General features: G+C 37.9%; 1 protein-coding gene across 3 annotated transcripts in view; it reads right to left on the bottom strand.

The window, feature by feature from the left end:
- The window catches only part of CEP120 (centrosomal protein 120), an 81606-nt gene that overhangs the window by 32631 nt on the left and 21853 nt on the right, over nucleotides 1-27122 (bottom strand). For all 3 annotated transcript variants that reach the window (XM_061150904.1, XM_061150905.1, XM_061150907.1), the window contains 5 exons: nucleotides 13083-13231; nucleotides 6634-6831; nucleotides 4659-4886; nucleotides 3479-3695; nucleotides 1784-1961 (listed from right to left, as the gene is read on the bottom strand). In XM_061150904.1, coding sequence (XP_061006887.1) covers nucleotides 1784-1961; nucleotides 3479-3695; nucleotides 4659-4886; nucleotides 6634-6831; nucleotides 13083-13231 — 970 coding nt within the window. The remainder of the gene's footprint in view (nucleotides 1-1783; nucleotides 1962-3478; nucleotides 3696-4658; nucleotides 4887-6633; nucleotides 6832-13082; nucleotides 13232-27122) is intronic.

Here is a 27122-nt window from a genome sequence, read left to right as displayed (position 1 = left end):
TGGATTCTAACTATTTCCTTGGGGCAGAATATTCTTTCCACTTTTCTTTGTCAAGTGTACTATAATACTGGCCTTCCTCATTTACTAACATATTTCTGAATCTGTCTTCTTCACTAGGTTGAGCTCTTTGTCTATATGCCCCCTGCCCTGATACTGGGCAAACTGCTGGCTTACTGTAATCACTTGATGATTAAACAAATGGGCCTGTGGCAATCAGGAAACACAAAAACTAATATGTGCTTTCTAAGTGGGCTTGTTCAAGACTTTCCCTCAAAACATCTATTCTATTTGTTTTATTTTCTGGCTGTACCACAAGCATGTGGGCTCTCAGCACCCTGACCAGGGATTGAACCCATGCCCCTGCAGTGGAAGTGTGTCGTCTTAACCACTGGACCACCAGGGAAGTCCTTCATCCAATTTTAGATCATCCCTGTGCTTCTGGCCAACATCATCTCTAAAACCAGTTTCTCCACTAGGAGCAAAACAGAAAAAGCAATAGTTCTATATTATATAAACCCTGTGAGAAAAGCTATGTCTGTAAGAGGAAACCCTTTCTGGGCTTTCAAGTTTTAAATAAAAACAGTCTTTCAGCCATGATTCTCAGCCTTTAACATGAAGTAAAAGGCAGAACTTAAGCTGTGAGGAAAGACTTCCATTCTACGACTTCACTGTCACATTCAGTGCTGGGTCCCTTTGATTCTGTCCTTTATTCACACCAAAGCTCAGAAGACTTTGGAAACAATTTGATAAACAATCAAAAGAACTGTAAAATTAGATACAATAGGAGTGGACTTAAGGCTTCCTGGGTGACTCAGTGGTAAAGAATCCACCTGCCAATGATGGAGACCTGGGTTTGATCTCTGGATAGGAAAGATCTCCTGAAAAGGAAATGGCAACCCACTCGAGTATTCTTGCCTGGAGAATCCCATGGACAGAGGAGCCTGGCAGGATACAGTCCACAGGATCACAAAGAGTCGGACAGAAATGAGCATACACACACACAAGGAGTTCACTTGGACATCTGAAAGGCAGATGTGCCTCAAACAACAGCAGGAAGCAACAAAAAGTTGATGAAGTTCTTGGGAATGGTAATCCAAAATGACAGAAAAATTTTCTAATTTTTTGCATGTTAGTCACATAAAGACCAAAAATGTTATTACAAATGCTATTGCTTGCTCCAAAGTAATTTATAAGAACCTAAAGACTCCAAACTAAAACACACAATCATATTACATTTAATATATTTATCAGCTGAAAAGTTTATGAAAATGTAATATTAAAAACAAGCCACCGCATAAAGTCATTTAACAGACTAAATTTCAATTCTCTAAACAGTGTGGACACATTCCACTTCCAGTTCATTAGGTATGGTTTTTAGATTCATACATACAAAAGGTAGATATCAGGAATATAACCTTCCATTATAATGCAATTTTATAGAAAAATCAGATACTATACATCCAAGTATTTTGAACTGTGGCAACTTTTCCAGAAACAAGACATTTTAAGTTCAAGAGTCAGTGTATTTTGAAACAGAACATTAACAAGTATTGTAAAATACCTATAATTACTATATCAGAATAGGCAAGATTAACTACCCTTCATACCATCAATGCCACCCTCCAATATCTTCAAAGTCATAGGACACAACCGCTTTAATCCTTCTGGTCCACTGATTTAACAAATGTAATAATTTCTTTGGTGACATTGTCTACAACACCCCAAATACAGAAAAGGCATTTCTTCTCAGAAAATAACACTCTGAAACAAAATCAAATCATACCTTAGTATACAGTTGATTGGAAACCCAACCTCCAAATCATGGATACTCCTCAAGTCTATTGAAAAGCAAAAATGATGTGATGTTGCAGGAACAGCAATCTTCTGTCCTGAGGCTGTTTCTGAAGCAACAGATGTTGTCACTGGCTGGGCCAGTATTGCAGGTACAGAAGAATTGATAGCTAAGGTGAACATAAAAATTAAAAAAAAAAAAATTTCATTTGCAAGCAATTTCTCTTAAGTTACTCAGATAATTTAAAGATATAATCTCAAAGACTCAACTAAATAACTCAACTAAATAAACATATGAACTGAAGCATAAACTTCCAAGTGATTTGTCCAAAATTATGTAGGCTTTAATTCCCATCATAGAACTGTGGGAAAAAAAAAGACCTTATTCTCATTCTCAAGATGTTTAATTCCCATCATAGAACTGTGGGGGAAAAAAAAAAGAAAACCTTACTCTCACTCTCAAGATGTAGCGCAGAACTTAAAAAGCATATAGTACTGAGGCAGCAATGTCTGACAGCAGCCTGGCACTAACTTATTTCTAAGAAGCAGGTGAATATAACTTAGTATTGCAAAGATTGTGTTTGAGACTTGCTGCAGATATACATCAGTATTTTACAGTAATTTTGTAAATAATTACATCCTTTTTTTTTTTAAAAAAAGTAGCTTGGTTATTTTAGACACATATGACATAGTCTAACAAAATAAAACTTGACAAAGACAAGTATCAATAATAATACTTATATGTGGAATCTACAAAGAGTGGTACACATGGTCTTATTTACATAACAGAAAATACAGTCACGGATGTAAAAAACACACTTATGGTCACCAGGGGGTAAAGTGGGGGGAGAGATAAATTGGGATATGGGACTAACATATACACACTACTATATATAAAACAGGTGACTAGTAAGGACCTACTGTCTAGCACAGGGAACTCAATACTCTGTAATGGCCTTGGGAAAAGAATCTCAAAGAGAGTAGATATATGTACAGCTGATTCACTGGGCTGTACCCCTGAAACTAACACAACACTGGAAATCAACTACACTGCAATAAAAATTTTTAAAACTGAAAAGACAGAGATATCTATTCCAATCCTATTATATATCACAGATGTTTAGTGAATGGCTCAAGTCCTATAGCTACTTATGGAAACACCTATAACTTGCACCCAAACTTCTAATTCCTAATCCACCACTGCTCTTACCATTTATACTACTAAATTTAACTACAGATTCTTATGTAACAGGTAGAAAAATTGTATAAGACAGATAAATGTGTATTCTCAAACTGTCTCAACTTTAGAGTTGAGATCAAAAATGATTATTTTCAGTTTACTGTAAGAGGCAGTATCTCTTTTCTCTAAAATTCCAATGAATTTGAGATTGCTGAAAATCTACTTCAAAGAACTATATTCTTTAATTTCCTTTGAATAAGATACTATTTCTAGTATGAAAGTCAATGAAAAATTTTCTGTTAGCAAATTCTATTATGAAGTTACATAAGTTGCAATTACTTTAAACTGATTTTTTTTTTTTTTTTTTTTAAAACATCACCACACATTACTGGCTCTTTAAAAAAAAAAACTTACAGTTTTTACTTAGCGCCCATGAAAACCCTCACAGTCATTTATCAGATGGCCGGAAAATCTAAACCTAAATGATCTGTGAAAAGAACATCTTACCCTTTGGATTGAGTTTTGCGTCCTTATCGTACAATAAGCTTTCCACTTCACTTTCTGTCGCGTCGTCTTTGGTTGGAGGTGACTGGTTGTGAGGTGGAGCAGGGGACCCGCTGGGTGACTGCGGCCCAGTATGTGCCTTCTCCTTTATGGGGGTTAAAACTCTCTTCTTTGAATGGTGTGGCTCATGTTCATTCTGGGTCTTTAATTCAATTAAAGACTAAAAACAATTTTTAAATAAAGTATAATTTGCAAAGAACTTTCCTTCATAATTAAGCAAAAAACGTGATGTTGTTTGTTTTTTTTTTTTTAAAAAGCTTCCTTTCCCAGTTTGGATATTCCTAGTCTATTTTTCTTCATAATTTGCATATTTTCTTATAGCATCTAGGACCAGAAAAAGGGAGATGAACAGGAAGGAAATATGATATCCAGAGCTCAGTATCAAAATGCATCCTAATGCCTACGAAGGGATGTTCAATAAAGGAAGTCAGGCATAGGTGTCCCCAAGAATGGTTATTCCTACCAAAGCAATACAAAGGAGGTCCACATTACTAGAAAACAAACAAAAACCAAAAACCCAGAAGTCTAGTATGATTTTCTTCCTTTGGTTCACTATCCTCCAAAAATACATGCGTATGTGTCCTTTTAAATTCTTACTTTAGTTCAGAGTCTACATAAAAATCAGTTATTTAAAAGAACAGGATGCTAAAGTTGACTCAAGGGCTATATATAATCAAAAAACATCTACATTCAAATAAATGTTTCTATTGCCTGGAGACAGTATGAGGACTGTGAAGCACTAAGGAACCGAGAACCTTAGCTAAGGCTGAGTCAACTAAAAAAGATCTATTAATGCAGATCCCCAGAAACCAGGTCTAAAAACAGTCTCTTCCACCAGAGTCCTGTGGTCACTGATGCTGAGTTGGAGTGTGGGAGATGGTTTCCACTATGTGAGAAAACTGGACTCAAAGACTCTGGGCAGAGTCACTTATGAACCATGGCAGAAGTCACAGCACTTTTCAGAAGGGTCTTTTTAGAGAAGGGGTTATCGTATAATGAAGACCATGAATTAAGAGTGATAAATACTCTCTTATGTGAGATGATGCATCTGAAATTTGACTTTTGTAACTAATGACCAACGTATCGGAGAAGCTGGAGGAGGGGAAGGTGGGTTGCTACTTGCCTGGGCGTTCACGCCTTCTCTCTGCAGAGCCACAGACACTCCCACCGTGGGGGCCAGCTCCACAGGAATAGGCGCAAGCTTTTGTTTGGCTCGGTTTGGAGGGTCAAGGGTAAAAGCACCCTCAACTATGACTGGGCGATGGTTAATTTCTGTACTACCCTTTTTCAGTAGTCCGGTTAAGGGTATTTCTGTACTTCCAAGTGACTGATCTCCACAGCAGAGATGGATCTAATATGAAAGGGAAATTCAAAACCAGGATTTACACTTTCTCCTTTATCCTAAACACACAAACTTAACAACAAAGTTATAAAATGATTCAGAGAAGGAAAGCAGAATGCAGGTTATCTTACTGACTGCTAGTGACTAAGATTCTCATACCTGATTGCTAAAACTGTTGATAAAGTACAAAGTTACCCAGAACTCAATAATAAAGTTATTAATTCTTTTCACTTTTCCTTGCAGTATTGTTTACTCCTATGTGTTACTTTTTAAAAAATTTATTTTTTAATTGAAGGATAACTGCTTTACAGAATTTTGTTGTTTTCAGTCAAACCTCAACATGAATCATCATCCATAGACATTACATGTTACTTCTTGTTCTCTTTTCTGTCTCCTTGGTGAGCTATGGTTACTTTAATATTTTACCATACTATCTTATTGTATATATGCAAACTGTATCATGAATACATGAATTTAAACAGAGAAATACATCCACCATTCTTTTCTCTTTTCATTATAACATTAATTTAAGCACAGTTCTTAAAAACTAAGTGAGTGGATCAGCCCTATTTGAACTAAAGAACTTCAAATAATTCTGTTTTATTCACCCATAAAACACTATGAATTTTTCTTTTTTCTTGTTTTTCAAACTCTCTATATAAAACAGTGCTTAACAGTAAAAGATAAAAGAGAATATCACTGAGATGGAATGTACTGTGAATCACTGCTAGCTAATCAAAACCTGGACATTACCACCTTTGGAAACTACCAAAAAAGAAAAAAAAAACAAATGGCTGTTCCAGGTATGTGTTACATAACTATTCTTTTCCCTTACTACCCTGAAGCCTCAGCAGACCTACTATTCACATGAACAATATGCAATCATTACATAAAAATATTTTTAATTCTAATGTCAGTCTTAATGTTATTAAGTGTGATATTTTTAACGGGCTGGAAAGAAAGGATTTTTATGACTTACAAGTCCATAAGAATCAAATTGATATGTAAGTCAATAGTTTGGTGAGGAATATGTTAGATATAAGATCAAACTACTGTTTTCCTTCATCATTTTATATAATCGTCAACATTCTAAATACCTTGGATTTAGCAACCACCTCTAAAATTTAGTTCCACTAAAATTTCTTTATGCTTTTTGTACTATCCACCCAAAGTACAAGCAAAGTCTATTGAATCACTTTAGTATAAAAAAGGACTACCCCACCCTACATTTCGCCACCCATTTCAGTCTGATTAAAGCTAATCATCATGAACAGAGAAGTAATTTCAGATTAGAGAAACTTTTCTAAAAAATAAAGTCCTATTTAAAATTGGTTTACAAAATTACTTAATTCAAGGGCAGGTTTTAAAAAGTTGTTTTATTATCTCTTTGCTTTAATAGCAAAAAGGTTTATAAATTCTGAACTCTAGAGTGTGATCTGTATGGTAACAGCCAACCTCCAGTAACAGTAATGAAACATTCGTGATGCTCACAGGTTTGAGTTCCAGGTACAATTTGTTACTGAATATGATAAATGATTGATAACTGACCTACCTCTTTTCAAAATAACTAAAATGTTACATCTCCTAACATTCTGAAATAACTATCATCTTATGACTTACAAGTCAGGATAATTCCTAAAAAAATAAGATGTGGTAGAAAGATGGTATGTACTTCAGAAACAAGAGAGTTTAGGCACCTCTTTAATGCTTACAAAAAAATAAGCTCTAATTGGAAACAATTTTCTGCTGTACTTACCTGTAGTTTAGAATGAAGAGTCAGGTAAACACGAAGAATTTCTACACTGCTCCGGATACGAACAGATGCTCTCTCTGGCTCAAAGTTTGGGTTGATCAAATCATTGAAGGGTTCATTTGTAACATCATTTCCCAGTAAAGAATAATAAAAGAAAAACTCGGGCTGTCTTTCTGGAAGTTTCATGGTACATGGAATTAACTAAACATTTAAGGGGGGGGGGGGAAAGATTATTACTTTATAAACCACTAAACATGCTTATAGATGTCTGATAAACTACAAAAACATTTGCTAAAATGATTTTTAATTCAGGCCTTCAATTAGTAACTCAAAATTTCTAAATCTCTGCCAGATTGCTACTAAGTTACTAGTTTTAATTTTTAAAGGTTTACTTAGACAAGCAAAATGAAACTAAAATATTTTTATACATTTATGTTGTATAACATAACACTTATGTTGTTTTAGAGTTCACATTTCATTTAATTAGTCTATGAAAAGTCCATAAATATTATTTTAGAAGAAAGTAGTGAAATATTTGACACTGAACTTTTCCTTATAAATTCTCAGTCCAGGGCTTTTGATGAAAGAAAAAAAATGGTTTTTTAGTTATTCCTACAAAACTTGGAGACCTGTAAATTAACAGCTACAAAAGGCTATCTTCCACCCACTATAAAGAGCTATTGCAGGGGGGAAAATGGAGCCCTTCACCAATGAAATGTTTACTGAGGGTGGAACAAGATGGTGGAGTAGAGGGATGTGAGCTCACCTCTTCTCAAAAAACCACCAAATTCACAACTGCTAAACAACCACGGGAGGGGGAAAGGAAGAAAAACCACTGGAACATACCAAAAAAGATATCCTACATCCAAAGACAAACAAGGAGCAACAACAAGGGGGTAGGAGAGGGACAACCACGATAAAATTAAATTCCATACCCCTGGGTGGGCAACCCACAAACTGGAAAACAATTATATCACAAAAGTTCTCCCACAGGAGTGAAAGTTCTGAGCCCCACATGAGGCTCCCCAGTGTGGAGGGCTGGTCTTGGGAGAAGCCCCAGAGCACCTGGCTTTGAAGACCAGCAAAGCCTGCTCACAGGAAACCCTCAGACCAGGGAAAAGAGAAACTCCGCTCTTGGAGGATGCACACAAGGTCTCGGGCACACCAGGAACACGGGAAAAAGCAGTGACCTCGTGAGATCCTGGGCCAGACCTGACTGCTGATGTTGCAGGGTGTCCTGTGAAGGTGTGAGAGGTGGGGTGGATGCGGCTCACTGCAGGGATAAAGATGCCAGTGGTGGTATTTCTGGGGAGTACCCATTGGCGTGAACCCTCCTGGTGGCCACCATTTTTTAACAAGACCTGGCCCCACCCAACAACCTGTAGGCTCCAGTGCTGGGATGCAACAAGTCAAGCAATGAACAGGGCGAGACACAGCCCTACCAATTAGCAGATAAACCGCATAAAGGCTTTCTGAGCCTACAGCTGCCCACTAAACACAGCCTTTAATATTGCCCTGCCCACCAAAGGATGACTCCCAGCTCCACCAGCCAATAGGCAGGGACCAGTCCTTCCTACCAGGAGACCTGCACAAGCCCCTTGGGCTGGCCTCATCCACCACAGGCAGAAAGAAGTAGCAAAAAAGAACTACAATCCTACAGCCTGTGGAAGAGAAACTGAAATCACAGGAAGATAAAACGATATAACAGAAGAATCTGTCCCAGACAAAGGAACAAGATAAGACCCCAGAACAGTAACTAAGTGACGTGAAGATAGGCAATCTATGTGAAAAAGAATTCAGAGTAATGATACTAAAGATGATCCAAGATCTTGGAAAAAGAATGGAGGTATAGATTGAAAATCTGGAAGATACTAAGGGAACATTTCATTTAAAGATGGGCACAATAAAGGACAGAAACAGCAAGGACTTAACAGAAGTAAAAGAGATTAAGAAGAGGTGGCAAGAATTAACAAAAGACAAAAATGGTCTTAATGGCCCATATAACCATGACTGTGTGCTCACTCACCTACAGCCAGACATCCTGGGGTGTGAAGTCAAGCAGACCTTAGGAAGCATTACTACAAACCAAGCAAGTGGAGGTGATGGAAATCCAGTTGAGCTATTTAAAATCCTAAAGGACGATGCTGTGAAAGTGCTGTACTCAACATGCCAGCCAATTTGGAAACTCAGCAGTGGCCACAGGACTGGAAAAGGTCAGTTTTCATTCCAATCCCAAAGAAGGGCAATGCCAAGGAATGTTCAAACTACTGTACAACTGCATTCATTTCACACGAAGCAAGGTAGTGCTCAAAATTCTTCGAGCTAGGCTTCAACAGTACGTGACCCGAGAACTACCAGATGTACAAGCTGGATTTAGAAAAGGTAAAAGAACCAGAGATCAAATTGCCAATATCCGTTGGATCACAGAGAAAGCAAGGGAATCCCAGAAGAACATCTACTTCTGCTACTTCTGGGTCGTGAAGATCTTTTTTGTATAGCTCTGTGTATTCTCGCCACCTCTTCTTAATATCTTCTGCTTCTGTTGGGTCCATACCATTTCTGTCCTTTATTGTGCCCATCTGTGCATGAAAAGTTCCCCTGGTATCTCTAATTTTCTTGAAGAGATCTCTAGTCTTTCCCATTCTATCGTTTTCCTCTATTTCTTTGTCCTGATCACTGAGGAAGGCTTTCTTATCTCTCCTTGCTATTCTTTGGAACTCTGCATTTAAATGGGTGTATCTTTCCTTTTCTTCTTTGCCTTTCACTTTTCTTTTCATAGCTATCTGTAAGTCCTCCTCAGACAACCATTTTGCCTTTTTGCATTTCTTTTTCTTGGAGATGGTCTTGATCACTGCCTCTTGTACAATGTCACGAACCTCTGTATTATATATGTTATTACTTTAATCTTATACTTTAAAATGTATTTGTTTAATTGATTAGATTTTAATCATTAATCAAATCTAAAATCATAATCAAAAACTACTAATATTGTAGTTATTAAGAACAAATTCTGGAGTACTCTCCAGTCCTCAACCTTGGTTCCACCAATGGCTTGCCTTGAGACTAGACAAGTACTTAATCATTCTGCAGCTCCACTTCTCCTATGGTTATTTGAAGATTAAAAGAAATAATACATGTTCACTTCTACAATTCTACCCAGCACACAGTCAACTGTTACATGAATTGGAAAATATCTGAGGAAAAAATATTCTGCCCTTATGGGTGATTATTTCTGAGTTTACTTAAAAGAGACTTTCCCTTTCCTTTCTTCCGTAATCAGGCAGCAACAAAAATTTTAAGAAATAAAGATAGCCCTTTTATATTTCATAGTACACTTACTTCTAAGTAATTCCCATTAAGGGAAGAGATGCTTTTAAAAATCCTTTATCACCCTTGGATTTAGAAACAGTTTTGTTTTGTTTACCCTTAATTTCACTATTTAAAAAGGAGTCTTTGTAAGATTATTATCATCCAGTATTTTTATTATAATCTCACTCCTCCATTCTACTACTTTATAGTATCAGTATTCTAAGTCCCTTATCTGCATCTGAAAAATATGTTTCTTTACTACTAAATGTTCTTTCACATGGCCTTTGACTAGCTTGAGAAGAAGAAATCTAAAATGCTATTTTTAAAAATCCTTGGGCTAGTCCCTCCCCCCAAAAAAGCAAACAAGTAATACTAAGCAATATCAGGGTATGAATAAATTACTGGGCTTATTTTTTTGTGTGTTTTAAAAAATTATTGTAAAATACATATAACAGAAAAGTTAACATTTTAACCATTAAATACTGTGCATTTCAGTAACATTAGGTACATTCACAATACTGTGCAACCATCACCACACCTTGTCCCGGAACTTTTCAGTCACCCCAAGCAGAAACACCAGAAGCAGTAAGCAGCCACTCCCATTCCACACCCCTGCAACTGTTCCCACACCCGGAAATCACAAATCTGCTTTTTGTCTCTCTGAGTTTGCCCTGTTCTGGATACTTTTTTATAAATGGAGTCATACAGTATGTGGCCTTTCATATATGGCTTATTTGCTCAGCATGCTTGCAACATTCATCCTTGCTGTAGCATGGATCAGTACCTCATTTGTTTTACAGTTGAATAATATTCCACTAATATTCCATTGTGTGTGTGTGTATAATTAATCCATTCATCCATGGATGGTCACTGTGTTATTTCTGTGATATTCTGGGATTGTGAATAATGCTGCTATGAATATTTCGTTTAAGTTTTTATTTGAATACCTTGTTTTCAATTTTTTTCATATATACCCAGTAGTGAAATTGTTGAGTTCTATGGTAATTTTCTGTTTAATCTTTGGAGGTACATATTTGGCTTAATTTTTATCAGAGGTTTCAAATAGCTTGCCAGACAAGCTTGTTTTACATTTTTAACTAAGCTGAGTGATTTGTCCTAATCAGTTCCTTTGTATTAGCAAGAACTGAATTAGTTTTAGTGGTGGATTCAAACAGGTCGATTAGCTTTCACCATATAGCACATGTATGTGTGTATAGCTTGACACATACAAACTACATGTTAAGCACATTAGTTTTATTTCATTCCTCACACACACCCACAAAGCTGGTAGTACCAACACCATACAACCAAGAAAATTCAAGCCTGAGAAAGGTTAAGTAAGTTCCCTAAATTAAAGAAGCTAGTAAGTATGAGAATGAGACTCCAGCTCAAATTGATCTTACTCCAAAACTCCTTCAGAGGGAGCAAAATACGGCAACAGAATGTGGAAAGTGACCCGATGGCTGGAAATTCCTAAGTATATTTACTAGTTACAGAACTTTCTCAAGAGTTGGTTTCCTTATCTCAAAAGTAAAACTAATGACCTCCTAAAGTTGTGGTACGTTTAAACCCAACATTAGCAAAGTATTTCACAAAACATAACAAAAGTGAGTGATTGATAAATATTAACAACTATGCCTTCCCAGGGAAGCTGAAAAAATATTTTTAAAAATAAAGTAGTGATTTTAAATACTTTGCAGGTATTTAATAACATAATAAAAATACAATAGGATCATTATCTGATGTGATTAATGAACAGACAATAGGCAGCTAGCTTTCCCCCCAGCCAGTGAGGCATATTAAGCAGGGCAATCAACAAGCAGTTTTATGAAGAGAAGAAAGAAATAAGGAAACTGATGGAGAAAGACAAAAACACATACAAAGTGTTAATGAGAAAATGAGAGGACCAAATTGGGAGAGAAAGAGTATTACTCTTTTTCAAAGAAATGCTCAAAGAAAACGCATATATAAAAGTACTTTGTAGAGTGGGCATGCATTCAGTGTGACAAAGCTAAATATTATTTCCTAAGAAAAATCTTTACCTGATAAACCTTACAAAGATTTAGTGTGGTCACTAACTCATATTTCACTTATGCATGTGGATTATCTGAAAAATGTATACCTCTAAGAAAGTGAATAGCATGATAAAAATGTAAAGTCATAAATTATAGTCTCTATTTTTTAAAAACATTAATTTATTTCACACACTATAGATCAACATAATGTCAAAAAAAACTGCACTTGATCCTGAAAAGGGCAGGAAATAACAGCTACTGTTGTGCTGAGCCATTGATGGGAAGAGATAATCAGCCATAGGCCTTAAGCATCTCCACACATTCTGGGACTAGATATTACCTTGTTTACAAACTAACAAATAAGCCTGAATGCTGCCAGAATTCATCCTGGTCGGTACATTCTTACTGTGTACCAAGACTGTCAGGCCCTCACTACTGTGCAACTCATAACCTTGTAACATGTCTTCCCAGACAAAGACTAGTACTGCTTGTGCTAAAAGTGGTACATTGCCTAAATTCTGTATTCCTAAACTGGGACATACCCGGTGAATGTGGAGAAACCACCTAGGCCCCTCTATGTCACTGCCACGGTACTTGGGGTAGAAGAAACTGAAAGAAATACACTGATAGTCATATTGTTTGCTGGGCTGAGAGTAATACACTCCTTTATCCCTGATCTAAGAATCTACTATCTTCTGGCAGAATTTGGGATAATTTATTAGTCTGTAAATAGGGTAAAATCGAATCCCAGACCTGATAGCTATTAAGGTATGACTGAGACAATGTTCCCAACATTATACATTTCTCCAAAAAGTAAATAATTTAATACTTGTGGGTGGGGGTGAGGGAGGGGAATCATTTCATACCAGTCCTAACAATGTCACACAATACAATGTAAAACAATGTTTACTCATGGTCTTTCTTCTAAATTCTAAGAGATCTAATTTATTCTCTTACTACCAAGATCATCCCTATTTATTTTTTTCCTAAAACAAAAATGTTTTCTGACGTGAAAGAAAACATTATTCTAAATTATTTTTTAAGTCTACTTACAAGTCTTTTCAATACCTAAAAGACAGATTTTAAAAATAAAATGTTTTCAGATTCTTCGTGAATCACCAATCTCACCTGCTCCAACTGGGTGGCAAATGCTATGGTCACTGACATGATGAAGAAGTCGGTACAGGACCCTGCTGGTCCGATCTGATGGTAGCCTCCCTCCTCATTCAGCACTGCCACGATGTCCTTTGGGTCAAGTCCAGACAGGCTGGCAGGTACTGTATGGAAAAAAACACAATTAACTACATTGTAGTTTGCCATAAACTAGTATAAGAGTTCGAAAGCTGCTTATACTTTTTCATTTACTTGGCCATTTTCACAGATACAGTCAATACCTCAGTAAGGTTTCCTCTGACTTCAGTTTAATAAACCACATAGAAAAGGCATCACAGGTTGCCTGAAGGAAATGAATCTAAACTGTGAACTGAAAAATAAGCAAAACCTGGCTGAAAAGAGCAAAGTGACTAGATAGAGGGAAAGGTATTCTAGGGAAAAGGAACAATACATACAAAACCTCAGAGGCAAGACAAAGGATGTGGTTAGAGAACTGAAACAGGTGTGGCATGCTGGACCATAGTGCAAAGACTCAGGTACAGAAAGAGGAGAGAGGCCATATCATAAAGAGTCTTCCTGAAGACCATGCTGAAACATCTGGACAGTGTTCTAAGAATAACAGAAAACAATAAACAATTTTGAGAAGAACAAACAGGCTTTGTTATGAAGAGATGGCAGAGGACAGGGGTTTTTGCAACTGATTAAGTTGAAAAATCAAACTACATAAAACTAAAGTAACAGATAATATTCAGTGTTAGGGAGGCTGCCAGCAAGTCAGCACTGTCCATGTTGGTAGGCACAGACTAGTTCAACCTTTTGAAGGGTAGTATGTCAGGGCTTACCAAAACTTTATGCATGCATACGGTATACCACAGCAAACCCCGACTCCTTCAGGAGTTAATCCTGAAGGATTATGCTTATGGCAGCACTGGCTAAAAGTAGCTTAATGGTTAAGAGCACAAACACCACAGTCACACAGACCAAGGTTCCAACCCGAGTTCTGCTATTCAGTGGGTTGTATGGGGAACTTATACCATCTCCTTTAGTCTCCAGTTTTTCTTCTGAAAATCTTTTACACTGCTGTTGAGAAGATCAAATTAGATAAGTAAAATAAAGCACTTAGCACAGTACCTGACAAGTACTTTAATAAAGTACTTAAATAAAAGTCAAAATACTAACTATGATGGGTCTCATTGCTCATTCTCAGAAAGGGAGAACACTAGGATAAGTCTTGTGGTGAAGGATTAAAAGGACTGAACATTTCAATGTGAGTATATGTTGTTAGGGATAAATATGGACAAATAAATATACAAAAGGATATATGTGCATGTACATGTGTTTGAGTATATATATCCATGTGTATACATACATGGGAACGGCAACAGCCCAACAGCAACTGGCACACCTAACAGCTGAATCCTGACTTCTAAACATCATTCTTTTCTAAAAAGAAGCACAGCTCCTTATAGAAATAGCTGAATCCAGGACTGAGATAGGTAAAGTATAAGATTAACTTAGACTATCTTCTTATAGCCAAAAAAAAAAAAAAAAAGGAAAAAAAAAAAACTCAAAGAATTGCTGATGTACTAAAAATAGATAATTAAGAGAGTTCTTAATGCTCAAATCTGTGACAAATAATGATGGTTAAAGATTATAATCCACTAAACTAAGAGAAAACTATAAGTCCATATTTAGATAATATAAATAAATAAATTGAAGGTATGAGAAAAATAAATATTTTTCTAAATTTCTAATTCTTCCCCACAAAGTATTTATTAATTACAAAGGAAAACACAGACACACACCACCTTAATCAAATAATCAAGTGAACATCATCAGTAATGAGACTAAATGAAAATAGTGTACCAACCAACAGAATGCAATGAGAACAGAGCATCTTGATACTCCTGCCAAAGATGCCTAACCAAAATCTAGTGTCAGACAAGCCCAAAATGTACAGGAGACACATCTTCACCAAAAGACCGAAACTGATCTTCTGAATAGAATGCTCTCCTCCCCCTTACCACTCACTGCATTAGTAGTATATCAGGTCCATCTTTCAATAAAAAATTTTAAGGCATACTAAAAGACAAAAAAAAAAAAAAAAAAATCCATAACCTAAACTTTTATCTTAAGAAAACAGGAGCAAGTAAAATTAAAAATAAGCAGAAGAGAAATAATAAAAACTAGACCCAAAATCAATGAAATTGAAACCAAGAAGTCAATGGAAAAAAAATTAACAAAATCAAAAGCTGGCTCTTTGAAAAAGATCAGTAAGAATGTAGCCAGCCAAGAGGGTGGGTGGGGGGTGGGGGGAAGAGACACAAATTACTATCATCAAAAATGAAAGAGGGGATATCACTATAGATTTCATGTACATTAGAAGTTTAATGAAAGAATACTATAAACAACTCTATGTCCACAAATTTGATAACCTCGATGAAACAGAAAATTCTTTTTAAAAATAGGCCTATGTGATGAAACTGAATCAGTAACTTCAGAGAACAGAAAGTACTGGATCCAGATGGGTTCACTGGTGAATTCTACCTAACATTCACCATAATTTCTGGAAGAAACTATACCAATTCTCTGCAATTTTTTTCACAAGTCAGAAGCAGAGAGAATATTCCCTAACTCATTATATAGGGCTGCTGCTGCTAAGTCACTTCAGTTGTGTCCAACTCTGTGTGACCCCATAGATGGCAGCCTACCAGGCTCCCCTGTCCCAGGAAGTCTCCAGGCAAGAACACTGGAGTAGGGTGCCATTTCCTTCTCCAATGCATGAAAGTGAAAAGTGAAAGTGAAGTCGCTCACTGGCATTGTCCTAATATGAAATCTAGGCAAAGACATTACAAGAAAACAACAGACCTACATCTCTCATGATCATAGATGTAAAAATCCTCAACCAAGTATTAGACAATCAAATTGAATACATGAAAAGAACTATACACCACAATGAAATAAGATTTATTCAAGGTACACAAAGCTGGTTCAACATTCAAAAAGCCATGAATATAACCCACTATGTCAACAGACTAAAGGTGAAAACTCATGTGATCTTATCAGTACATGCAGAAAAAGCATCTGACAAAATCCAACACTTACTCATGATAAAACACTGTCTGTAAGCTAGAAATAGGGAGTAACCTCCTTACCTTGATAAAGAGCATCTATAAAAATCTACAGCTAACATCATACTTATTGGCGAGAGGCTTTCCCACTAAGATCAAGAGCAAGGCAAGGATGTCTCCTTTCACTCTGCTTTTCAATAGTACACTGGAAATCCTAGCTGTCGCTGTAAAACAAGAAAGGAAACAAAGTCTTGCAGATTGGGAAGAAAGAAACTAAACTTTCCCTGTTTGCAGATAAGTGTAGAATGTCCATCTATGGAAAACCAAAAACAGAACAAAAAAACCCTAATCCTGGAACTAAGAATAAACAATTATAGTGCAGCAGATAAGGTTAACATGCAAAAGCCAACTGCTTTCCTACAGACCAAGAATAAAGTAGAATTTGAAATTTAAAACACCATTTACAGAGAGTTAACCAGTATGGAGACAAGATGGTGGAGTAATATTGTACATAGGCTCACTTCTCAAAAGAAATCAAAATTGCAACTAAATGATGAACAATCATCAACCAAAAAACAAGCAAAACAAACAAAAAACAAGACTGGAACCTACCAAAAAAGATATCCTACATCCAAAGACAAAGAAGAAGCCACAAGAGGGCAGGAGAGGCACAAATGCAATAAAATCAAAATGCCAGTCCCACTAGATGGGCAACTCACAAACTGGAAAATAATTATATTCCTGAGGTTCTCCCACAGGAGTGAAATTTCTGAGCCCCATGTCAGGCTCCCCAGCCTGGAGGTCTGGTATCAGGAAGAGCCTTCAGAACAAACTGGCTTTCAACTCTCAGCAAGCAAGGTTTGATTACAAGAAATTCACAGTAATGGAGGGAACAAAAACTCCACTCTCGGAGAATGCACACAAGGTCTCCTGTACACCACGACCAGGGTAAAAAACAAATAAACAGCGATCTCATAAAAGCCTGGGCCAGACCTATCTGCTGGAATCAGAGCGTCTCTGGCAGAAGCAGGGCTTGGGTATGGCTCACTGCAAGGACAGAAACACTGGTGGCAGTAATTCTGGGGAGTACTCATTGGCGTGAGCTCTCTTGGAGGGTGCTATTTTCTCCCCAAGATCTGGCCCCAACCAACAGCCTGTAGACTCCAGCGCTGGGATACCTGAAGTCAAACCAGCAGAGCAGGAACACAGCCCCACCAATCAGCACACAGGCTGCCTAAAATCTTTCTGAGCCCACAAGCTGCCCCCTTGACACGGCCCTGCCCCACAGATGGTCAAGAACCAGGTCCACCCATAAGTGGGCAGAACGAGTCTCTCTCACAAGGAAGTCTGTATAAGCCTCTTAGGCCTCATCCACCAGGGGTCAGAAAGCAGAAGCAAGAAGACTAATCGATGATGACTACTTCACTTTCACTACCCTGCAGTCTGTGGAACGAAAACCACAATCACAGAAAGCAGACAAAATGAGATATCAGAGGAGTAGCTCCCAGATCAAGTAAAAATATAAAACCCCAGAAGAACAACAAAGTGGAGATACACAATCTACACAAAAAAGAATTCAGAGTAATGATAGTAAAGATGATCCAAGACCTTAAAAACAGAATGAAGGCAGAGAATGAGAAGATACAAGAAATGTTTAATAAAGAGCTAGAAGACCTAAAGAACAAACAGAGATCAATCTTACAAGAACTGAAAAGAAAAATATACTACAGGTGTCAATGGCAAGTTAAATGAGGCAGGAAAACAGGTAACTGAGCTGGAAGACATATGGTGGATATGCTGCTACAGAGCAGAATAAAGGGGAAAAAAGGAAAACAAATGAGAACAGTCAAAGAGACTCATGGTACATTAAAGGCAACATTCACATTTATTTCCCTGATAGCTCAGTTGGTAAAGAATCCGCCTGCAATGCAGGAGACTCTGGTTCAATTCCTGGGTCGGGAAGATCTGGTGGAGAAGGGATAGGTTACCCACTGCAGTATTCTTGGGCTTCCCTTTTGGCTCAGCTGGTAAAGAATCTGCCTGCAATGTGGGAGACCTGTGTTCAATCCCTGGGTTGGGAAGATCCTCTGGAGAAGAGAAAGGCTACCCACAGCAGTATTCTGGCCTGGAGAATCCCATGGACTATAGAGTCCATGGGGTCGCAAAGAGATGAACACGACTGAGCGACTTTCATTCACATTATAGGGTTCTCAGAGAAGAGAGAGAAAGGGCCCAAGAAAATATGTGAAGAGATTATATGTGAAAACTTCCCTAACATGAAAAAGAAAACACTCACTCAAGGCCAGGAAGTTCAGAGAGTCCCAGGCAGGATAAACCCAAGGAGGAATACAAGCAAATATCACTGATGAACACAGATACAAAAAACAAAATGCTAGCGAACTGAATCCAACAATATATTAAAAGAATCACCCAGCTCAATCAAGTGGAATTTATTGCAGGGATGCAAGGATTCTTCAGTACTGGAGATCAATCAGCATGATTCATCACATCAACAAACTGAAGAATAAAAACCATATGCTCAGGGCCTTCCCTGGTAGTGCAGTGGATAATAAGCCCCCTGCCAATGCAGGAGACACGGGTTCGATCCCTCATCTGGGAAGACTCACATGCCATGGAGCAACAAAGCCCAGGCAACTACTGAGACTGCACTCTGGACCCCTTGAACTGCAACTACTGAAGCCTGTGGCCCTAGAGCCTGGACTCTGCAACAAGAGAAGCCACCGCAATAAGAAGCCTGAGCACCACCTCAGAGAGCAGCCCCTGCTCACCACAACTAGAGAAAGTCCATGCAGCAATGAAGACACAGCACAGCTCAAAATAAGAATAAATAAATATTAAAAAATCATATGCTTATATTAGGGGATACAAAAAAAACTTTTCACAAAATTCAATACCCATTAATGATTGAAAACTCTCCAAAAAGTGGGCAAAGAGGGAACTTACCTCAACATAGTAAAGGCTATATATATGACAAACCCACAACTAATATCATTCATAAAAGTGAAAAGCTGAAAGCATTCTCTCTAAGATCAGAAACAAGACAAGAACATCCACTATCGCCACTTTTATTCAACATAGTTTTGGAAGTCCTAGCCATGGCAGTCAGAGAAGATAAAGGAACAAAAGGAATCCAGATAGGAAAAGAAGTAAAACTATCACTGTTAGAAGATGACATGACACTATATATAGAAAATCCTAAAGATGCAACCAGAAAACTACAACAATGGATTCAGTAAAGTTGCAGGATACAAAATTAATGCACAGGAACCTCTTGTATTTTAATACATTAACAATGAAAGATCAGAAAGAGAAATTAATGAAATAATTCCACTTATCATGACATCAAAAGTAATAAAATACCTAGAATAAACCCACTTAAGGAGGCAGAAGACCTGTACTCAGAAAACCATAAAATATTTATGAAAGAAATTAAAGATAACACAAAACAGATACCAAATTCTTGGATTGGAAGAATCAATATTCTCAAAATGACTATACTACTCAAGGCAATCTACAGATTCAATGCAATCCCCATCGAATTACCAAAGGCATTTTTTTGCAGATGTAGAAAAAAAAATTTCTAATTTGTATGGAGACACAAAAGACCCTGAAGAGCCAAAACAATTGTGAGAAAGAAAAACGGAGCTGGAGGAATCAGGCGCTCCAACTTCAGACCATACTACAAAGCTATAGCAATCAAAACAGTATGGCACTGGCAGAGAAACAGAAATGCTGATCAATGGAACAGGATAGAACACCCAGAAATAAACCCATGCACCTACAGTCAATTAATCTATGACAAAAGAGATAAGAATATACAACGGAGAGAAGTCTCTTCAATAAGTGGTGTTGGGAAAACTGGATAGCTACCTGTAAAAGAATGAAATAAGAACATTCTCTAACACTAACACAAAAATAAATTCAAAATGGGTTAAAGACCTAAACATAAGACCAGATACTATAAAACGTTAAGAGGAAATCACAGGAAAAACACTTGTTAACAGAAATTTCAGAAATATCTTTTCCAATATGTCTCTTAGAGTAACGGAAATAAAAACACAAATAAACCAATGGATTAAAAAGAGCTACCATATGATCCAGCAATCCTATTCCTGGTCAAATGTACAGAGAAAAGCATAATTTGAAAAGACACATGCATCCCAAAGTTCACTGCAGCACTATTTACAATAGCCAACACATGGAAGCAACCTAAATGCCCATTGACAAAGGAATGGTTTTTAAAAAATGTGGTACATATATACAACGGACTATTGCTCAGTCATTAAAAAGATCCAAATAATGCCATTTGTGACAACATGGATGGACCCAAAGATTGTAATACTAAGTGAAGAAAGTCAGAGAAAGACAAATATGATATTGCTCATATGTGGAATTTTAAAACATGGTACAAATGCATCCATTTAGAACAAAAATGGTGTCACAGATGTAGAAAACAAATTTATAGTTATCAAGGGGGAAGCAGGGAAGGATAAACTAGGAGATTGTGATTGATATATATACACTATGATATATAACTAAATAACTAATAAGGTCCTCCTACATAGCACAGAGCACTCTACTCAATATTGTGTAATGACCTATATGGGAATAGCACCTAAAAAAAAACTATCTACATATGTGTATAACGGATTCATTCTGCCATACAGCAGAAATTAACACCTTATATCGACCATACTCCAATAAAAAGTAACTTAAAAAAATAAACAAAAAAGGGACCTAATTCAACACAGAAGCTTTTGCACAGCAAAAGAAACCATGAACAAAACATAAAGACAACCCACAAAATGGCAGAAAATATTTGCAAACGATGTGACCAAAATGGGATTAGTCTCCAAAATTTACAAACAGCTTATGCAGCTCAATATCAAGAAAATGAACAACCCCATAAAAACAATGGTCAGCAGGGGCTTTCCTGGTGGTCTAGTGGTCAAGAATCCACCTGCCAACACAGGGGACACAGGTTCAATCCCTGGCCCAGGAAAATCCCACAGGCCATGGGACAAATAAGTCCATGTAATACAACTTCCGAGTCCACACCCCACAAATACCGAAGTCCACAAGCCTAGAGCCTGTGCTCCGGAACAAGAGAAGCAACTGCAATGAGAAGCTCATGCACGGCAATGAAGAGTAGTCCCTGCTTGCCACAACTAGAGAAAGCCCACACACAGCAAAGAAGACCCAGTGTAGCCAAAACTGAATAAATACATCCTTTTTAAAAAAATGGGCCTATATAGGCATTATATAGAGGACCTATATAGACATTTCTCCAAAGAAGACATACAGATGGCCAAGAGGCACACGAAAAAGTGCTTGGCATCGCAAATTGTTAAAGAAATGCAAGTCAAAACTACAATGCAGTATCACCTCACAGCAGTCAGAATGGCCATCATGAAAAAGTCTATAAAGGAAAGAACAAGATGGTGGAGGAGCAGGTGGACAGGGAGTACATCTCTCTCCACGGATGCATCAGGAGTACACCTTCAGACACAGAAGTGCATGCAGAATACCAGCTGAGAGTGGACAGGAGTACCTGACCAGTGGAAGAGAATATATAAACCATGCAAAACTCGGTAGGAGGAAGGAACTAGGAGGAAAAACAGGAGTGTCAGTAGGACTGGACCTGCCCTCGGCAGGTGGGGGAACTAAAGCAGAAGTCCAATCCCCATATCGGGGCAACTGTCTGAGTCAGAGGAGGAACATTTAAGGCTGACACTGAAACAGCTGATTGTAGCAGGCTAAATGGAATGAGAATCAAACAGTCCTCGCTGCAGCCATACATACCCTGGACAGGGACGCAAGTCCCCTGAAAAGCGCAGTGGCTGGGAGCTGGAGTTTAGGGATTGTGGAGCAATCCCAGGGCAAGGACTGCTGTTGACTGCAGAGAGACAGATCAAGGGGATGTCAGGAAGGAGACTGTGATGGGAAATGCCTGTAGAGGAAAGCTGCCATAGAAGCATAGAAGCATAAAAGCCATAGAAGCAAGGCAATAAGGAAATGGCAACCCACTCCAGTACTCTTGCCTGAAAAATTCCATGGACTGAGGAGTCTGGTAGGCTACAGTCCATGGGGTCGCAAAGAGTCCATGGGGACACAACTGAGCGACTTCACTTCACTGCTGAGTCATGAGTAATGGGTGGAGCCATCACCACAGCCTCTCTCTCCCCACACAGCAGCATCTGCAGCTGAACAACAGAGGCAGGCCCATCAAATGCCTGATGCACTGAGCTACAGAGTATGACCCCAGCCAGGGGGCGGCCCTCTAAGTGCCTGAACCGGCGGAGCTGCGGAGAAAGACCGGCCAAAGAGGCCTTCTGATCGCCAGCTACAGGAGGCTTGAAAAAAGACTCTGACAGGGCCATAACTCCGCAGCAGAGGCAGTCCGTGTCCCTGCACACTTGACGCCACCAGGATCCCCACAGGCCAAGCAGCTGCACCACCTTCACGCTCAACTCTCACTGGGGCAGCGCTGCCACAGGCAAAAGAAGTCTTGCATCTACGTGCGCAGGGTCGCTTTGGTAGCGTCCCACTCTTTGAGACCTCGTAGACCATGGCCTGCCAGGCTTCTCTGTCAGGGGCCGTGCTCCAGGCAAGAATACTGGAGCGTATTGGCCAATACTGGTTGCCATACCCCTCTAGAGCACTATATTTCCTGCTGCCCTGGCCGCCAACTCCCCTGAGAACCTGGTGCTGCCAGAACCCCTGCGACCCAAGCAGCTGCACACCTCCACTCCTGGCCCTCACAGGGCAAACCCAAGTCCTCCAGGGCAGCCTCAGGAGCAAACCCCAGTGGACAACCCACATGCAGAGGTGGAAATAAAACCACAACTGAAACCCAGGGGTGGTGTGGCTAAGGAAGAAGGCCCAAACCCTCCCACCAGCTGTACAAGCTGCAGATTAAATCCACACGATCATCTAGGCAGACTCTGTGTCTGTGGAATATATAAAGGCCATTGAGAGCTCCCGCAAAAGAAAACACACTAGTTCTGATAGCTGGGGACTTTGGAGGCAAGAACACACAGGAGTAGGACCAGGTTATAATCTGAGCTGCCCCCACAGCAGGTCCAGATACCAGCACAGTGTTGAAGGGCATCCCAGGGAGGTGAAGTGGACTGTGACTCCCAGCGAGGGAAGGGACTCTGACAGCAGTGACTCAAGAAAAACCTTTATTATTATGTTTTGACTTGTTCTGTAGATACTTTGGGATTTTTTCTATTTCCCCCCCTACCCCGTTGCAGTTGTCGATTTTACTGACACTATGAAATCTAATTAAGCTTTTGAGCTTTTTTTTCTCCCCTCTCAGTCACATTTTTTATGGTTGTTATAAACCTCTGCCTCTACATTGGGCTTGTGCAGTTCTATGGAGTTTTCCTTTTTTCTTTCTGCTTCCGTTTTTTTTTTCTTCTTCTTCTATTCTTTTTTATAATTTTAGTTTAAAATTTTTTTAAACCTATTATATTTTTTCTACATTTATTCCTTTGTTTGCCTTCCCTACTGTTCTTTTCCCCTTGCAGTTAAACTTTAATGTATATAAATCTTCTTCATCTACCTCTATTTAACTTTGCATATCTATTCTTTCCTTCCCTTCCTCTAAACATATTTGTTAGTTTTGTTTTCACTGCTTTATTACCCACTTGGCACCCAGCTTTAGTTTTGTTTTCCAGTTTGTGCTTTAGTTAGTTTTGTTTTTAACTGGTAAATAGATTTCTGATTTCCTTTGTTCACCTGGTCAATCTACTATACTTTATTTTTGTTGGTTGTTTTGACTTTGCTTATGGGTATATATGTATATGTATACATTCCAATATTTTAATTATTTTTTGCCTGATTTTGTAACTGTCATTTGTCTGGGGTTCATCTTTGGTTTCTCATTTTTGGATATTTGTTTTAATCTCACTTAATGCCATAACAAACCACTTGTGGAATCTTCGTTCCTGACCAGAGAGATCAAGTCATGAGCCTCTGAAGTGGGAGCACTGACTCCAAGACCCCAGACTACCAGATAACTAACCTTAGAGAGTACCAAATAGTGAGAACAAACACAAAGGAAACCACTTGAATACAAGACCCGACCCAGCATCACCCAACCATCAGTAGCACCCCGTGCAGGATGCCTCATCTAAACAACAAACAAACCAAAAATACAAACCCAGTCTTCAGCAAACAGGAGTACCACCTCACTCAGCCTTGCCCATCAGAGGAAAAACAAACAAATAAACATCACACCCTACCCAAAGCTTACGAAAACCACTGGACCAACCTAAAGAGGGTAGAAACCAAAAGGAAGAAAGATTCAGCCCTGAAGCCTGGGAAAAGGAGACCTCAAACACTATAAATTAAAAAAAAAAAAAAAGAAAAGGCAGAGAAATACTACACAAATAAAGGAACATACTAGAAACAAGGAAGTTCAAATAAATTTAGAGGAAACAGGCAAACTACCTGAAAAAGAATTCAGAATAATGATAGTAAAGATGATTAAAAACCTTGAAAACAATATGGAGAAAATGCAAAAATCAATTAACAAAGACCTAGAAGAATTAAAGAATAAACATGCAGAGAGAAACAACACCATTACTGAAATTAAAAATACTCTAGAAGGAATCAATAGCAGAATATCTGAAGCAGAAGAACGAATCAGTGAGCTGGAAGATAAAATGGTGGAAATAACTTCTGAAGAGCAGAATAAAGTAAAGAGAATGAAAAGAGCTGAGGACAGTCTCAGAGACCTCTGGGACAATATCAAACACACCAATATTCAATTATAGGGGTCCCAGAAGAAGAGAAAAAGAAAGGGTATGAGAAAATTTTTGAAGAGATTATAGTTGAAAATTTCCCAAACATGGAAAAAGAAATAGTCAATCAAGTCCAAGAGGCACAGAGAGTCCTATACAGGATAAACCCAAGGAGAAACATACCAAGATGCATACTAATCAAACTAACAAAGTCTAAGCACAAAGAAAGAATATTAAAAGCAGCAAGGGAAAAGTAACAAGTAACATACAAAGGAAACCCCTTACATTTAACAGCTGATCTTTCAGCAGAAACTGCAGGCCAGAAGGGAATGGCAGGATATATTTAAAGTACTGAAAGGGAAAAATCTACAACCAAGGTTACTGTACCCAGCAAGGATATCATTCAAAATTGATGGAAAAATAAAAAGCTTTTCAGACAAGCAAAAGTTAAAGAGAATTCAGTACCACCAAACCAGCTTTACCACAAATGTTAACAGGACCTATATACTCAAGAAACACAAGAAAAGAAAAAAATCTACAAAGTAAACCCCAAACAATTAAGAAAATGGCAATAGGAACATATATATCAATAATTACTTTAAATGTTAATCGATTAAATGCTCCAACCAAAAGACACAGACTGGCTGAATGGATACAAAAACAAGACACATATATACGCTGTCTACAAGAAACCCACTTCAGACCTAAAGACACATATAGACTGAAAGTGAGAGGATGGAAAAATATATTCCACGCAAATGGGAAACAAAAGAAAGCTGCTGTAGCAATCCTCACATCAGACAAAATAGATCTTAAAGAATATTACAAGAGATAAGGAAGGACACTACATAATAATTGAGGTATCAATCCAAGAAGACGACTTAACAATTGTAAATACATATGCACCCAGCATAGGAGCACCTCAATACATAAGAAAAACACTAACAGACATAAAAGGAGAAATTGACAGTAACACGATAATACTAGGAGACTTTAACACCCTACTCACACCAATGGACACATCATCAAAACAGAAAATTAATAAGGAAACACAAGTCTTAAATAATACATTAGATGAAATGGATCTCATTGATTGTATCTTCAGGACATTCCATCAAAACACAGAAGAATACACCTTCTTCTCAAACGCACATGGAACATTCTCCAGGAAAGACCACATCCTGGGTCACAAATGAAACCTCAGTAAATTTTTAAAAAACTGAAATCATATCAAGCATCTTCCGACCATGACACTATGAGACTGGATATCAATTACAGGGAAAAAAAACTGTAAGAAACACAAACACATGGAGATTAAACAACACATTTCTAAATAACCAACAGGTTACTGAAGAAATCAAAAAGGAAATTAAAAAATTTCTAGAAACAAACAACAATGAAAACATGACAACTCAAAACCCATGGGATGCAGCAAAAGCAGTTCTAAGAGGGAAGTTTATAGCAATACAATCCTACCTCAAGAAACAAGAACAACATCAAATAGACAACCTAACTTTACACCTAAAACAACTGGAAAAAGAAGAACAAAAAACCCCAAAATTAGTAGAAGGAAAGAAATCATAAAGATCTAAGCAGAAATAAATGAAAAAGAAATAAAAGAAACAATAGTAAAGATTAATAAAACTAAAAGCTGGTTCTTTGAGAAGATAAACAAAATTGAGACACCTTTAGCCAGACTCATCAAGAGCAAGAGAGAGAAGAATCAAATCAACAAAATTAGAAATGAAAAAGAATAGGTTACAACAGACAATGAAGTAATACAAAAGAGAGTATTATGAAAAACTATATGGCAATAAAATAGATAACCTGGAAGAAATGGACAGATTCTTAGAAAAGATCAGTCTTTCAAGACTGAACCAACAAGAAATAGGAATTATGAGCAACTCAATTACAGGTACTGAAACTGAAGCTGTGATCAAAAATCTCCCAAAAAACAAAAGCCCAGGACCAGATACTTTCTCAGGAGAATTCTAGCAAACATTTAGAGAAGAGCTAATGTCTATCCTTCTGAAACTCTTTCAAAACACTGCAGAGGAAAGAACACTTCCACACACATTTTATGAGGCCATCATCGCCCTGATACCAAAACCAGACAAAGACAACACAAAAGAAGAAAACCACAGGCCAATATCACTGATGAGCATAGATGCAAAAATCCTCAGCAAAATTTTAGCAAACAGAATGCAGCAACA

This window comes from Dama dama, chromosome 9, assembly GCF_033118175.1.
Source record: "Dama dama isolate Ldn47 chromosome 9, ASM3311817v1, whole genome shotgun sequence".
Classification (NCBI taxonomy): Eukaryota; Metazoa; Chordata; class Mammalia; order Artiodactyla; family Cervidae; genus Dama; species Dama dama.
Note: the sequence above shows the minus strand (reverse complement) of the source record. Positions and strands in the feature narration are given on the sequence as shown.